The 14,884-nt window shown below is 41.8% G+C and overlaps 1 protein-coding gene across 1 annotated transcript in view; it reads left to right on the forward strand.

The window, feature by feature from the left end:
- VPS13C (vacuolar protein sorting 13 homolog C) overlaps positions 1–14,884 on the forward strand; it is a 191,515-nt gene that overhangs the window by 144,812 nt on the left and 31,819 nt on the right. The window contains exons 67-73 of the mRNA XM_065412581.1: positions 237–472; positions 1,331–1,481; positions 8,882–9,022; positions 10,769–10,850; positions 10,962–11,031; positions 11,390–11,501; positions 13,490–13,603. Of these exons, the coding sequence (XP_065268653.1) occupies positions 237–472; positions 1,331–1,481; positions 8,882–9,022; positions 10,769–10,850; positions 10,962–11,031; positions 11,390–11,501; positions 13,490–13,603 (906 nt within the window). The remainder of the gene's footprint in view (positions 1–236; positions 473–1,330; positions 1,482–8,881; positions 9,023–10,768; positions 10,851–10,961; positions 11,032–11,389; positions 11,502–13,489; positions 13,604–14,884) is intronic.

The following is a 14,884-nucleotide window of genomic DNA, read 5'->3' on the forward strand; positions in this document are numbered from 1 at the left end:
TCTTATTTAACATCTTAATAATCCACAAGACCCTAAATACCAAAAAAAAAGTATGGGTTGTATAGGCAGCCCATGATGACAGAAGACTCCATCCCATTAATATCCTACAACAGATTAAAGGCAATAATAAGGTACCTCAGAAATTCTAATTGTTCTGCTTAATTGGGGCCGTTGCTTGCTACTTGCTTTGTGTTTTTATGCAACCAACTAAAGTACCTTTCTTTTTTCCAACTCAGGATGAATGTGGTCAATTTCCTTATAATTCAAATACTCAGATACACTGGGTGTCCTTTCTGGATGGACGCCAGAGAGTACTGCTTTTTACAGACGACGTTGCATTAGTTTCTAAAGCACGGCAAGCGGAGGAGATGGAGCAACCTGATCAAGAAATAAACTTGTCACTTCATAGTCTTGGACTTTCTCTGGTCAACAATGAGAATAAACAAGAAATCTCTTACATAGGGATTACTAGGTACTGCAGATGGAAAGCAAGTTTGCCTTTAAATGGACCAAGGAGTAGTTTAGGCATATACTTTAATACACTTGAAAACTGTCATTTGAAGTGGATTATGCTTCTAAAATAGGACATTTTTTTAGCATTATATGCTGAATTTTTAAAATTACATTTTGTCTGCTGTTGTAGAGCTATCGAGGGAATATACATTTTAAATGCCTGTCTTGTCACAGTTCCCTAATTAATTTGACATTTATTTCTGGACTTCAAGTCCTATTATATCATTTGAGTACAGTGGAGTTATTGTGTGACTAGTAAAAGAATTGTGCCTTGTGATACACAACAAGGTAAATTTTGAGTTGATTTGTCACTCTGCATTTTAGCAACTGTTGCTTTCACAATGGCAAATTAAATTTGAAAACACTCATGTGCATGATAATAAACAATCAGTTCTTTTCTTCAATTTCCTATTCATAATTCAGAAATAACTTTACTATTAACTTGATTCTTTGTACTAAATCATATCCTTTTCATCCAAAATTGCAAAGATAGATGCATAGAAATATCCACAAAGGACATCAGTAATTTGGGTCATGTCTTTACTTTGTTATGATAGTAACTGTAGAAATCTGTATTCAAGAAAAATAAATTTCATTTCTAAATTTCATTTCCACTTTCATGAGTCATTGACTTAGCAGGCATAAAGAAAGAATCATAATTTTGACGAATGGAAATCAGCATCAGAAATATGGGGATGAGGCTTTGTGTGGGTTTTTTTTTATTATTTTTTTTATTAACATTAGAACATTTGGTATACTCTACTTCAATGCATTTTTATTCAAAAGTATTAATTACATTAATGTACTTACCTTGTAGTTCTGGTGTTGTCTGGGAATTGAAACCAAAGCAGAGATGGAAGCCATTTAATCAAAAGCAGATAAACCTGTTGGAAAAAACCTATCAAAAATACCTTTCCACAAATGCCATGGAGGATCTGGGCTGGGTTAAAATAGACAACAACTTTGAGGTACACTTGTGGCTGTTCAGTGTTTAATCATACAATTTTTTCTATCAAAATTATTAACAGTTTTCACCATATTACTGCCAGTAATGTATTTAGACAACATGTAAAAGTCTTCATTTGGGAAATGCCTTCATAGTGTATGCAATTGTACATTTAAACAGATCCTCTCCAATCAGACATTTGTCAGATAGCTTTAATAAACATTGTTGATGATGGTAGCCATGTTAGTCTGTATCAGCAAAAACAACAAGGAGCCACAAGGACTCTAAGTTGTTATTGTTGATTATATTTGTCTGACAGACACTGTAATTTCAACTATGCAGTAGTTGTATGTCATCTAGGATGCATCCAGTAAGACAAAAACATTGCAGAACTTGCAGGATATTTGGTTATGAAACCTTGTTTAAGTTGGTCTAAAAAGTTTCTTCCATGCAGAAGTTATACTTGATGTATATTCTTTATGAAGCACCGAAACACATCTCATCCCTTTTATGACACAGGAATTGGAAACTTTATAAGCACATTGGACTTTATAATAATTCACTGTTTCACTTACCTTGGGCTTTTGGAATTCAAGACCATAATTGGTGGATAAACTCAGGATATCTGATTTTAAAAAATTTATGCCACTACACCTTTTCCTAATAGAAATTCTCCTTTGGCTGTAGCAGTATTAGGGATCAGATGGCAGCCACTAAAAGGATAAGTAAAAAGCGACACAGAGTCCTGTGGCACCTTATAGACTAATAGACGTATTGGAGCATAAGCTTTTGTGGGTGAATACTCACTTCGTCAGACACAGCGTCTGACGAAGTGGGTATTCACCCACGAAAGCTTATGCTCCAATACGTCTGTTAGTCTATAAGGTGCCACAGGACTCTGTCGCTTTTTACAGATCCAAACTAACACGGCTACCCCTCTGATACTTAAAAAGATAAGATCAGTCACACTTCCATTCAATTCAGCATTGTATATGTGCTGAAATACCATTGCAGTCAACTGGACTTAAATATGTGCCTAAAGTTAAACATCTGCTTAAGTGCTTTACTAAATAGGTGTGTACTGCTGAATTGTGGTCATTGGATTCCATCTATTTTAGGGCAGTGATGAATGTAAATATTGACTAGTACATTATCGCCTCTTACTTAAAAATGGGAGCTGTTTCATTTTGTGGAATCTTAATCCTTAAAGAGATGCACAGATAAAAATTGAAGACATAGCATTATAGCCGTTCTTCTTCGAGTGCTTGCTCATATCGATTCCAAGTAGGTGTGTGCACGCACCACGTGCACAATCGTCGGAGAATTTTCTACCCTAGCAACACCCGGTGGGTTGGCTGGGGAGCCCCCTGGAGTGGCGCCTTCATGGCGCTGGATATATACCCCAGCTGACCCAGCGCCCCCTCAGTTCCTTCTTACCGCCCGTGACGGTTGTTGGAACTGTGGAGCGCGGCATAGCTGTCCTCCACTCTCCCTAGCTTTCCTTGTTAGTTTTTGTTGTAGATAGTTGTTAGTTGTATAGTTATAGATTTAGTATAGTTTAGTAGTTTAATAGCTGTTACAGAGTAGTTATAAGTAGTTAGTGGGGGTAAGGGGTTTTCATCTCCCCATTTCCCCCCGGCGTGCAGCCGGGCTCATGCGCAAGGCTCCTGGCTTTAAACCGTGCGCGACCTGTGCTAAGCCTATGCCAACGGGAGACCCCCCACGACTCTTGTCTAAAGTGTCTAGGGGAGTCTCACCAGACTGATAAGTGCAGGATCTGCAAGGCTTTTCGGCCCAGGACCAAAAAGGAGCGGGACTTTCATCTTAAACAGCTCCTTATGGAGGCGGCACTTAGCCCAGACCCTCCTTCGGCATGCCAAGCTCCGGCACTGAACGCCTCGGTGCGCAGCGCCCCGGTGGCGGCCTCGGGTACTGCACCGTGAGGAGATGCGGATAAGACCCCACGGCACTGTCCTCCATCAGCACTGCATCCGCCGCAAGCCCCTCGGCGCCGTTCCCTGTCTCCGGGTCACAAGAGACCCAGTAAAACACAAGAGACTGCCACGCAACAGCAGGCACCGGTGCCCCCCCGCACTGGCTGCGGAGTTGTGTCCGGCATCGGAACGTCCGAGGTTGCAGGCGCCGTCATCGACACTGTTGTCGCCGGCACCGGTAGTAGGGCCGTTGAGTCCGGTGTGGACTGGCTCCCCGCCCTGTTCCGTGGTTGAGCCGTGTCTCCCGTCTACGCCGGAGACGTTTGCGACGGCGAGAGACCTCATTGCCCTCACGGAACCGGCACCGTCTCAGACCGCGGCACTGCATCCGCTCCGCATGGTACAATCCAGGGGCAAGCCTGCCCTGCTACGCCCTCCATCTCCGAGCGTGGACTCTCGGCACCGCTCCCAGTCTCGGAGCAGGTCCCGACGCCGCTCGCAGTCCCGGCACCGGACTTCATCACGGCGCCGGTCGTACTCGCGGCCCAGCTCTTCCTCCCGGCACCGGTCCACCTCTCGGCACCGACCCGAGCATCGGTACCGCTCAGAGTCCCAACGCAGTTCCCGGCACCGGTATGAGTGCCGATCCCATTTGAGAGGCCGCTCCCGGCACCGATTCTACAGACGGTCTTCTTCGCGATCCAGATCTGGATCCCGGTACTGGAATGGCCATCGGCACCGTTCTCGCTCCCAGTTCCGCTCCCCGACACCGCGCAGCCGGAAACCCTCTACACAGGCCACTTACTTGGCCAAATGGAAGCGCTTCTCCTGTTGGTGCGAGCAGCGGGCCACGCCCCCCTTGCAGGCATCGATCCCACTTATACTTGAATATCTCCTATCCCTAAAACAGCAGTGCCTGGCGATATCTTCGGTCAGGGTGCACCTGGCTGCTATATCGGCATTCCACCCAGGAGAACATGCTTCCTTGGTCTTCTCTAACCCGATGGTCGTCAGATTCCTCAAGGGCTTAGACCGCCTATACCCACAGCTGCGTCAACCAGTTCCGGCTTGGGATCTTAACCTGGTTCTCTCCAAGCTCACGGAGCCCCTGTTCGAGCCATTGGCTACCTGCTTACTCCTTTACCTATCTTGGAAGACAGCCTTCCTTGTAGCCATCACTTCAGCAAGGCGTGTTTCTGAAATCAGAGCCCTCACGTCCGAACCTCCGTATACAGTCTTCCATAAAGACAAGGTGCAGCTTCGCCCCCACCCTGCCTTTCTTTCCAAGGTGGTATCAGCTTTTCATGTGAACCAGGATATATTTCTCCCGGTCTTCCATCCTAAGCCGCACGCTACGCGACAAGACCAGCGTATGCACTCCTTGGATGTACGCAGGGCCCTTGCTTTCTATATCGGGCATACGAAGCCGTTTAGGAAGACGACTCAACTCTTCGTTGCAGTGGCTGACCGGATGAAAGGCCTACCGGTCTCCTCGCAACGTATCTCCTCTTGGATCACGTCCTGTATTCGTGCTTGCTACGACTTGGCCGGTGCCCCGACGCCGCGCCTCACCGCCCACTCCACGAGGGCCCAAGCCTCCTCGACTGCCTTCCTGGCTCACGTCCCGATCCATGACATTTGTAGAGTGGCGGTTTGGTCATCGGTTCACACCTTTGCCGCTCGCTATGCGCTTGTACAGCAGTCTAGAGACGATGCTGCATTTGGATCAGCGGTTCTGCACTCAGCGATGTCTCACTCCGACCCCACCGCCAAGGTAAGGCTTGGTAGTCACCTAATTGGAATCGATATGAGCAAGCACTCGAAGAAGAAAAAACGGTTACTCACCTTTGTAACTGTTGTTCTTCAAGATGTGTTGCTCATATCCATTCCAAACCCGCCCCCCTTCCCCACTGTCGGAGTAGCCGACAAGAAGGAACTGAGGGGGCGCTGGGTCGGCTGGGGTATATATCCAGCGCCATGAAGGTGCCACTCCAGGGGCTCCCCAGCCGACCCACCGGGTGTTGCTAGGGTAGAAAATTCTCTGACGATTGTGCACGCGGCGCGCGCACACCTAATTGGAATGGATATGAGCAACACATCTCGAAGAACAGCAGTTACAAAGGTGAGTAACCGTTTTTTAATGCATAGTGGTTTGAGGATGAAAATAGAATTACCCATTTTTACATTGTTGATTCAGAAAAAAAATCTGTAGCTTTTCAGGTGTTTATAACATTTCTCTCTTGTGATTTAGATGTTTTTAAAGAACCAGTCATTTGTAGAACACTTACATTCCAAGCATATTGGAATTGTTGAAAAAAATCTCTTAAAGTACTTAATAAGGCTAAATAAAATAGAGACAAAACTTTTATGATATACAGTATTATAAACAATCTGAACTTTTCTTCTATTTTGTATCCAAAAAGGTAATCTTTTATACTACCATAAATTATATAGGCCTTAAGTTTTTGTGTAGCTTTGAATATGATTGTGTTTGAACTAAATGATACATAGGACACACAATTTTTTGTGATTCAGCATTTTTGAGTTAAAATAATGAAGTGAAGGAGGTTTTTTATTAAACTGATTATTTCTTCAGAATATTATCCAAGTTACATAGATTTGTGGTAAAAAAAAATTCCGTGCTGGAAAAAATATTTTCATTTGCATGCATATATCTTTAATTCTCAGAGGGGTAGCCGTGTTAGTCTGTATCCACAAAAATAACGAGGAGTCTGGTAGCACCTTAAAGACTAACAAATTTATAGGGGCATAAGCTTTCGTGGGTAAAAACCCACTTCTTCAGATGCATGGAGTGAAAATTACAGATGCAAGCATTATTATACCTGCATAACAGGTATTGTGACGGGATGAATCACAGAAACCCCCTTGGGAACTGCCACCTGATGTGCCTAGACTACTTCTGACCTTGTTTTCCCTGCCAGCTTGGGACTTCAGTGCCTTGCCTGGTTTGAGCCAGACACACTTGCCTGCTACAAACACAGACCCAGGTCTGAACCACGTCCCCCAAAAGCTGCAGGCTTAACTGAAAACGGCTTAAGAAGTGTTCCTGTCTCCAACACTCAGGTACCCAACTCCCAATGGGGTCCAAACCCCAAATAAATCCGTTTTACCAAGTATAAAGCTTATACGGATAAACTCATAAATTGTTCGCCTTCTATAACACTGATAGAGAGAGATGCACAGCTGTTTGCCCCCCTCCCCACCCCAGGTATTAATACATACTCTGGGTTAATTAATACAGTAACTTCTCACTTAACGTTGTAGTTATGTTCCTGAAAAATGCGACTTTAAGTGAAACGATGTTAAGAGAATCCAATTTCCCCATAAGAATGAATGTAAATGGGGGGTTAGGTTCCAGGGAAAGATTTTTTTGCCATACAGTACAGTATTATAGTTGGGATGTGTCCCCGCCTTACCCCACACAGGCACAGCCCACTGGCACTGGAGACAATGAGGCAGGCAAGGAGGCTGAAGGTGCTGTAGGCTAGGAGAAGCATGTTGAGCAGCAGCTTCCCCTACTCTGCAAGCACCAGGGGCGGGGGGCTCAACCCTCAGCCCGCCCATGCCACCCCTTCCCACAAACCCCTACCTTTAACCCGCCTCTTCTTCCTTCCCTCCTCCCCCTTTACTCTGCACGCCGTGTCCTCGCTCCTCCTCCCCCTGCCTCCTGCCCGCGGCAATCAGCTGGCTTGCGGTGTTCAGGAGGGAGCGGGTAGGAGCGAGGACACGGCGCACAGGCTCCCCTTCACTCCCCTGCCTCCTGAATACCGCAAGCCAGCTGATTGCCGCGGGCAGGAGGCAGGAGAGGGAGGGGGGAGGTGCGCCGTGTCCTCGCTCCTCCCCTCTCCCTCCTGCCTGTGGCAATCAGCTGGTTTGTGGCATTCGGGTGGCGGGGGAGAGAGGGGGAGCCTGCGGGCCAAGTCCTCGCTCCTCCCCTCTTCCTCCTGAATGCCACAAGCTAACTGATTGCCGGGGGCAGGAGGGGGAAGGCGCTGATCCGCGGGGTGTGCCAGCGGGCAGGAGGCGCTGTTGGTGGGGGGTGTAGGGGAGCTGCCAGCTGTGGACAAAGCAGGCAGCCAAATGACGTTATAGCGAAGCATTGCACAACTTTAAATGGAGTATGTTCTGTAATTGAGCAGGGACGTAAGATCGAAACAACGTTAAGCGAGAGGACGTTAAGTGGGGAGTTATTGTAAGTAAAAAGTGATTTTATTAAATACAAAAAGTAGGATTTAAGTGGTTCCAAGTAATAACAGACAGAACAAAGTGAATTACCAAGCAAAATAAAATAAAATATGCAAGTCTAAGCCTAATACAGTAAGAAAGTGATTGCAGATGAAATCTTGCCCTCAGAGATGTTCCAGTAAGCTTTTTACAGATTAGCCTCCTTCTAGTCTGGGTCCAGCAATCACTCACACCCCTGTGGTTACTGTCCTTTTTTCCAGTTTCTTTCAGGTATCCTTTGGGGGTGGAGAGGCTACCTCTTGAGCCAGCTGAAGACAAAATGGAGGGGTCTCCCAGGGCTTTATATAGCTTCTCTCTTGTGGGTGGAAACCCCTCCCTTCCCCTGTGTAGAATCCCCTCTACAAGATGGAGATTTGGAGTCACCTGGGCAAGTCACATGTCCATGCATGACTTAATTCTCTACAGGAACGTTCCCAGGAAAGCTCAGATGTGGATTGGCATCTATCAAAGTCTATTGTCAGCTTAAGTGTTTCTTGATTGGGCACTTACTGAGAATAGTCTTTTTCTCAAGAAGCTGACCAAATGCTTCACTGAGGTTACTTAAAAGTACACAGCCAATATTCATAACTTCAAACACAAAAATGATACATGCATACAAATAGGATGAATATATTCAGTAGATCATAACCTTTGCAGAGATATGTTACATGGCATATGTAGCATAAAACATATTCCAGTTATGTCATATTTACATTCATAAGCATATTTCTATAAAGCATTATGGGGTGCAACCTCAGAGGTAAAATAATGCCTGCATCTGTAATTTTCACTCCATGCATCTGAAGAAGTGGGTTTTTTACCCACGAAAGCTTATCCCCAAATAAATTTGTTAGTCTTTAAGGTGCCACTGGACTCCCAGTTATCTTTAATTCTGTTGACTAAAAATGTTAATGATACCTTAAATTGGGATAAGATTGCTCCTAACTTCTCCATTCAACAAACTAAAGATATGCAGCAAAAGTAACAAAGTAACATCTGGTTTTCTTTCCTCCTTTATAAGAAAAAGAAAAGAAAAAGAAAAATTCAGTATTGGCTTGTGTACGTCCAGTTCAATAACCATTCTATTATGCAACAGCGATAAAGTACTGGAAATTCAATTTTTAATATTAATGTACTTTCTTTTAATTGATCGCCCATTCATGTCTAGTCCAAGGACATTTTAATGAAATCTAAGAGCAATAATATTAGCCAAATGGAGCTAAAATGTATTATGTGTTTCTAGGTGAATTTTTGTAAGATGCCAATGAAAATGCGCTTCCCAATCAAATGCAGTATTCGACGAAACTTCCTATCGGGCATTCATATTGAGTTCAAACAGTCTCCTCACCAAAGAAGCTTACGGGCACAGTTGAATTGGCTTCAGGTATCATTTTTATTATTCACTGTAGGCTGAACAGGAATTGCTAGTAAGCGTTGAGATCAATTCCACAGCAGGTGAGATCATCTGAAGCTGACAGTCCTCTTGTGGTAAAATAAGAAGGAGCCACAAGGTATTTGTGGTGAATAATCCTTTGATCTGGACCTCACTGTTAGCTTTGTTTCATCAGCTTAGATGACCTTAAAGACATGCTACAGGACTTTACTGTATCCCAGAATTTCACAGGTGGTGCTGGTAAGCAATCTATAGGGCAGAATAAAGACGAGTGGGAGACGTTATAATTGAGGTCATGATGGAAATCTTGTTGTGGCAGAGAAAATAATTATAAACATTGTCAGCATTTAAATTGTTGTGTATTTTGCATTTAGTTATGAGATGTCCCTTACTCTCTGTGCTGTACCTAGAGGTTCAGAGTCCAATCCTACAAGAATTACCTGGCATGGTGTTTACTACTGTGAGCAGTCAAAATAGAAATTGCTGATCTTGGTAGTAATAGTTGGAAGGTTTGGATTCTTCAGTGTATTGGAAGTCTGAAGCAATACTTGTACAGTAAGAACATTTCCATTGTAAAACTTGAGCTTCTAGGCCTCCTCTTCGCCACTCCCTGTAATTGCATACCCATTCATGCACTGCCATGAATTCAGCACCAAAGGTAAATCTTTTGAAGTGCTCTTAAAGTGGAAATCAGGCTATTACATTTGACTTGTAGATTCTGATTACATACAAGCTTAGCAGATTCTAATGTTCTTCAGTCAAAAGAAGAAAGGGAGAATATTTGCTAAAAGTGTTCTCTGAAGGGTAGATAATACTTTCTTAAAGAATGAGAAATAGGAGTTTGTGGAGGAAGAAAACTTGTGGTATTCCAGTATTAATACTTCTGCAAAGAACCTCTCTTTAAATAACCAGCTATGTTCCTCATAATTGGATGTTTTTTTCCAAATCCTGTTACTTGACTCAAGGCCACAACTGAAAGTGTTTTTATATTCAATTTCTTTTTATTTGCCTAATTATATAAAAACCTTACAAACCTAAAAAGTTCAGTCCATTTGAGAAATTTTAAGAAATTTATCTGTCTACCAAGCTCTCTTAGCTTCTTATTATGTCACTTCAGTCATTTATAGCTTCGTGTTCGCATCAGCACTTCGTACTTGGAGGAGTAATACAATATGGTACCAAGTATTCATTGTATGCCGCATTTAGTTGGAATCTCAAATCATAACGTAAGGCCTATGTATGGAATGGGGCACATGACTAGGCTGTTGAAAGTGGAGTTTACAGAGACCATCTTATTTGATTTGAGCCAAATCCTGTAAAACCTTTTTTTTAAAATCCCTTTGAAATAAAGGGGAGTTGATTTTAGTGGGAGCCTGTAAGTAAGGCTTGTAAGTAAGGACTGCAAGATATGGCCCCTCACTAGTTAAAATATAAAACAGCAACAAACAGTCGGAGTGTTTTTAATAGTACCTAAACCCCTGCCTGTGCTGAAATTTGAAAGCTTATTTGCACACTTCCAATCACAACTGTTATTCTGTTGGTCCTAACTGTTCTTGATAAACAGGTGCTAGCAAGGCTTCAGATATCAGGGTAAACACAAAATAAGATTGCAAATGACAACTTTTACTCCAAAACATCATTATATACCTAAGCTGCTTAAGCCACCTGAAGCCAAGGAATCCTTTATAAATCTTACTCTCACTAAAATACTGCTCATCTGATATGACTTTGTTTCAGGTTGATAACCAGTTACCTGGTCCAATGTTCCCAGTTGTGTTTCACCCTGTAGCCCCTCCCAAGTCAATAGCTTTGGATTCAGGTAAGTAAATGCAAGAGTAATCTAAAATTAGTTAGCCATGACATTAAATATTTTGATTTAACTGCAGAATGGAATCCATTATAAAACTAATTTGCACTTTTTTTTTATTAGAGCCAAAACCATTCATAGATATCAGCATCATCACTAGATTCAATGAGTACAGTAAAGTACTGCAGTTCAAGTAAGTAAAAGCATATTATACCTTGCTTTAGAAATGTTAATACCTGTGGAGCTAATACTAGTTAATTATTAGGATAAACCCTAAATAGATTAGATTATTAATGTATATTGTGCCTTTTCTGTGTTGAATTGCAGCCTATTATTAATAGCAGAACTCTTCAGATGTCTTTCTGTTAGGCACCTCCAACTATAAACTGATGCTTTTAATACTCTAACCAGAGCATTAAAATATTGTTATGAGCTTGAACACTTAATACCCAGCATGTGGTTGTTAATTTAAATCTGTATCTATAAGATGATCTGTGATTATAAGTATGAAAAAGTCAGTCACCATATTTTTCCTTTTATTTTTTTCTTAGATATTTCATGGTTCTTATCCAGGAGATGGCATTGAAATTGGATCAGGGGTTTCTAGGAGCACTTATTGGGCTTTTCACCCCATCTACTGATCCAGAAGCTGAAAGGCAAAGGGTAATGTGTGTTTAGGAAAAAAGTATTTATTTTGCTAAAACAGGTTTGATTTATTACCATGTGAATTAGATATTTTGAAAATCAAATTTAAAACAAATGGAAAGCATCTTCCAAACTGTAAAATGACTACCAGTTGAATGCTCAGACGGTTGGGGAAAAATATATATTCTCAAATTGAAGTATAGAATTGGGCCCTCTATTAGTTTGTGCGGGCTCCTAGTAGTAGTAGCTTGTCAGTGTTTGGGTAACTACTATTCATAAGAAATGTTAAAACACTTGTTTGAACAATGCATATTCAACTTGTGGATCTCATGGCTACAAGGTGCTGGGGGCCAAGATTGCAGAAGGATACATAAAATTATTTTATAGGGCTAATGAAAAAATGCACAGTTAACTTACATATAGAGTATCTTTAATTGAACCTGTTAATAGTTCCCATTTTAATTGACTGTCAGATTGAACGCAAGAATGGCCATACTGGGTCACACCAAAGGGCCATCTAGCCCAGTATCCTGTCTTCTGACAGTGGCCAATGCCAGGTGCCCCAGAGGGAATGAACAGAATAGGTAATCATCAAGTGATCCATCCCCTGTCACCCATTCCCAGCGTGTAGCAAACAGGCTAGGGACACCATACGTGCCCATCCTGGCTCATAACCATTGATGGACCTATCCTCCATGAATTAATCTAGTGCTTTTTTTAAACCCTGTTATTGTTTTGGCCTTCACAACATCCTCTGGCAAGGAGTTCCACAGGTTGACTGCGTTGTGTTAAGAAATACTTCCTTTTGTTTGTTTTAAACCTGCTGCCTATTAATTTCATTTGGTGACCCCTAGTTCTTGTGTTATGAGGAGTAAATAACACTTCTTTATTTACTTTCTCTACACCAGTCATGATTTTATAGACCACTATCATTTCCCCCCTTAGTCGTCTCCTTTCCAAGCTGAAAAGTCCCAATCTTATTAATCTCTCTTCATACAGAAGCCATTCCATACCCCTAATAATTTTTGTTGCCCTTTTCTGAACCTTTTCCAATTCCAATATATCTCTTTTGAGATGGGGCGACCACATCTGCACACAGTATTCAAGATGTAGGTGTACCATGGATTTATATAGAGGCAATATGATATTTTCTGTCTTATCTATCCCTTTCTTAATGATTCCCAACGTTGTGTTAGCTTTTTTGACTGCGGCTGCACATTGAGTGGGTGTTTTCAGAGAACTATCCACAATGACGCCAAGATCTCTCTCTTGAGTGGTAACCACTAATTTAGACCCCATCATTTTGCTGTAAAGTATGCATACTCATTCCATTTCTTCCTAAGGGAGCAGCAGGTGCTAGTTGTGCAGTGTAAGACAAGAGCATTTTTTAATCATCTATACATCTTCAGAAATAAAAAGATCCCCCATAATTTCTGTGTTAGAGTAGCTCCTACAAACTGGTTTTTCTTGAAATGAAATGTTCAAACCCATAAAGTTTCTTATTTCCAGGTGGAACTGAAGGCCCTCTCTAATTGAGGGGAAAAAAGCTTTAGGTGAACAAGGACTTCATGGAAATCATAAGTGTTTATAATTTGTAGTACTCAGCACTCCATCTCAATGAATAAAGTAATAAAAAACTAAAGAATGAAAGAAAAATCTTGAGTGAGATGGAATAAATGTGACAAGTTACATTTGTCATCAAACCAAGGAAATTTACCCATCAAAAGAAAAACATGTGTAATAGGTCATCTAGAAAGTATTAGTTTGCACTCCTTTGAATAAGGAAGGAATGAGCATAGTTATCACAATTTAGTATATGATGGATAATTATTGTACTGTACTTGTGTATTTGGAGGACATCTCTGCTACAGCTATCTAAGCAATTGTGTAATTATTTTACTTTTACATTTATTTGATCCCATAGCTTTTTTTTTTTTCCAGTTTGAATTCAGGTTGACATTGAGGAAACCAGAGTTTTGATTTAAAATTTTCTTTTTTACAAACAGACAAAGTTAATTCAGCAAGATGTAGATGCTCTTAATGCTGAATTGATGGAATCTTCCTTAACTGATATGTCAACCCTCAGTTTCTTTGAGCACTTCCATATTTCTCCAATTAAGGTATGTTGTAGAGGAAAATACTTCAGAGATGCAAAAACCTTAAATAGTATCTCCTAATTTCTTTATCATGTTTAACTAGCCATTCACATTGATCGGATTAAATAACTATTTTCTAGCCTTTCATTTACAGTAATATGACCCTGCAGGAATCTGTGACTTGTCAGATTTTCAATACTTGGTGGAAATGTTTCTCAGTTGATCTAGGAATCATCAACAAATATTTGTTTTATGTTCCTTCTGCACTTAATAACAATAACTGTCTAAACAGAAGGCTATAATGGATGTCATATGGATGTCAAAACTAGAAAGAATATAAAAATACTAACATATATAATGGTGAAAATGTTCACCTTTTTAACAGATGTGAACAATCTGAATAAAAAGCATTAATCTTTCGTTATACTTAATGTCCTCTCTTTCATTTCTTTTGTTTACCTTTTTATTCCAGTCACAGTAAGGGAAGAAAGCTCACTGATGGTTGTAGTCTAGTTCTGCATCAACCTGTAGTATTCTTCCTCTGCAGTAATGAGTTAATTGCTTAGAGTAGTGTTTCCCAAACTTGGGACACCACATGTGTAGGGAAAGCCCCTGGCAGGCCGGGCCAGTTTGTTTACCTGCCCCGTTCGCAGGTTCGGCCGATTGTGGCTCCCACTGGCCGCGGTTCGCCGCTCCAGGCCAATGGGAGCTGCTGGAAGCGGCACGGGCCAAGGGACGTACTGGCCGCCACTTCCAGCAGCTCCCGTTGGCCTGGAGCGGCGAACCGTGGCCACTGGGAGCCGCGATCGGCCGAACCTGCGGACAGGGCAGGTAAACAAACTGGCCCGGCCTGCCAGGGGCTTTCCCTACACAAGCGGCGTCCCAAGTTTGGGAAACACTGGCTTAGAGGAACCACAGTTTTTGTAAAGAATTACACTTTTGTTTTTTATAGTATTACAACCTCAAGTATTCAAAAATCATGAATCATGTCCCCCAAAATATAAATGGCTTAAAATTGTTATATTGAAAAAATAATAAAATATCTTGATTTCTTCTTACTGGGCCTTATTTCTGAATCTTTAGGGTGTATTTGGGTCACATTCTAAGCTCTAGTTGTGCTTCCTCTTCTCTCCCTTCTCCCAAATTAAACTAGTGATTGTAACAATCACATAACTTCAGGACAGAGTTTAAAAAACCACTAAATATCATGGGGCCCACAATAAAATGGTGGAATTTGACTGTATTTTTATTAACTCTTTGGCGCTACTTGTGGAATTTGGTCATATACCTGTTGAATTTCATTGG

Source organism: Emys orbicularis, chromosome 10 (assembly GCF_028017835.1).
Source record: "Emys orbicularis isolate rEmyOrb1 chromosome 10, rEmyOrb1.hap1, whole genome shotgun sequence".
Taxonomy (NCBI): domain Eukaryota; kingdom Metazoa; phylum Chordata; order Testudines; family Emydidae; genus Emys; species Emys orbicularis.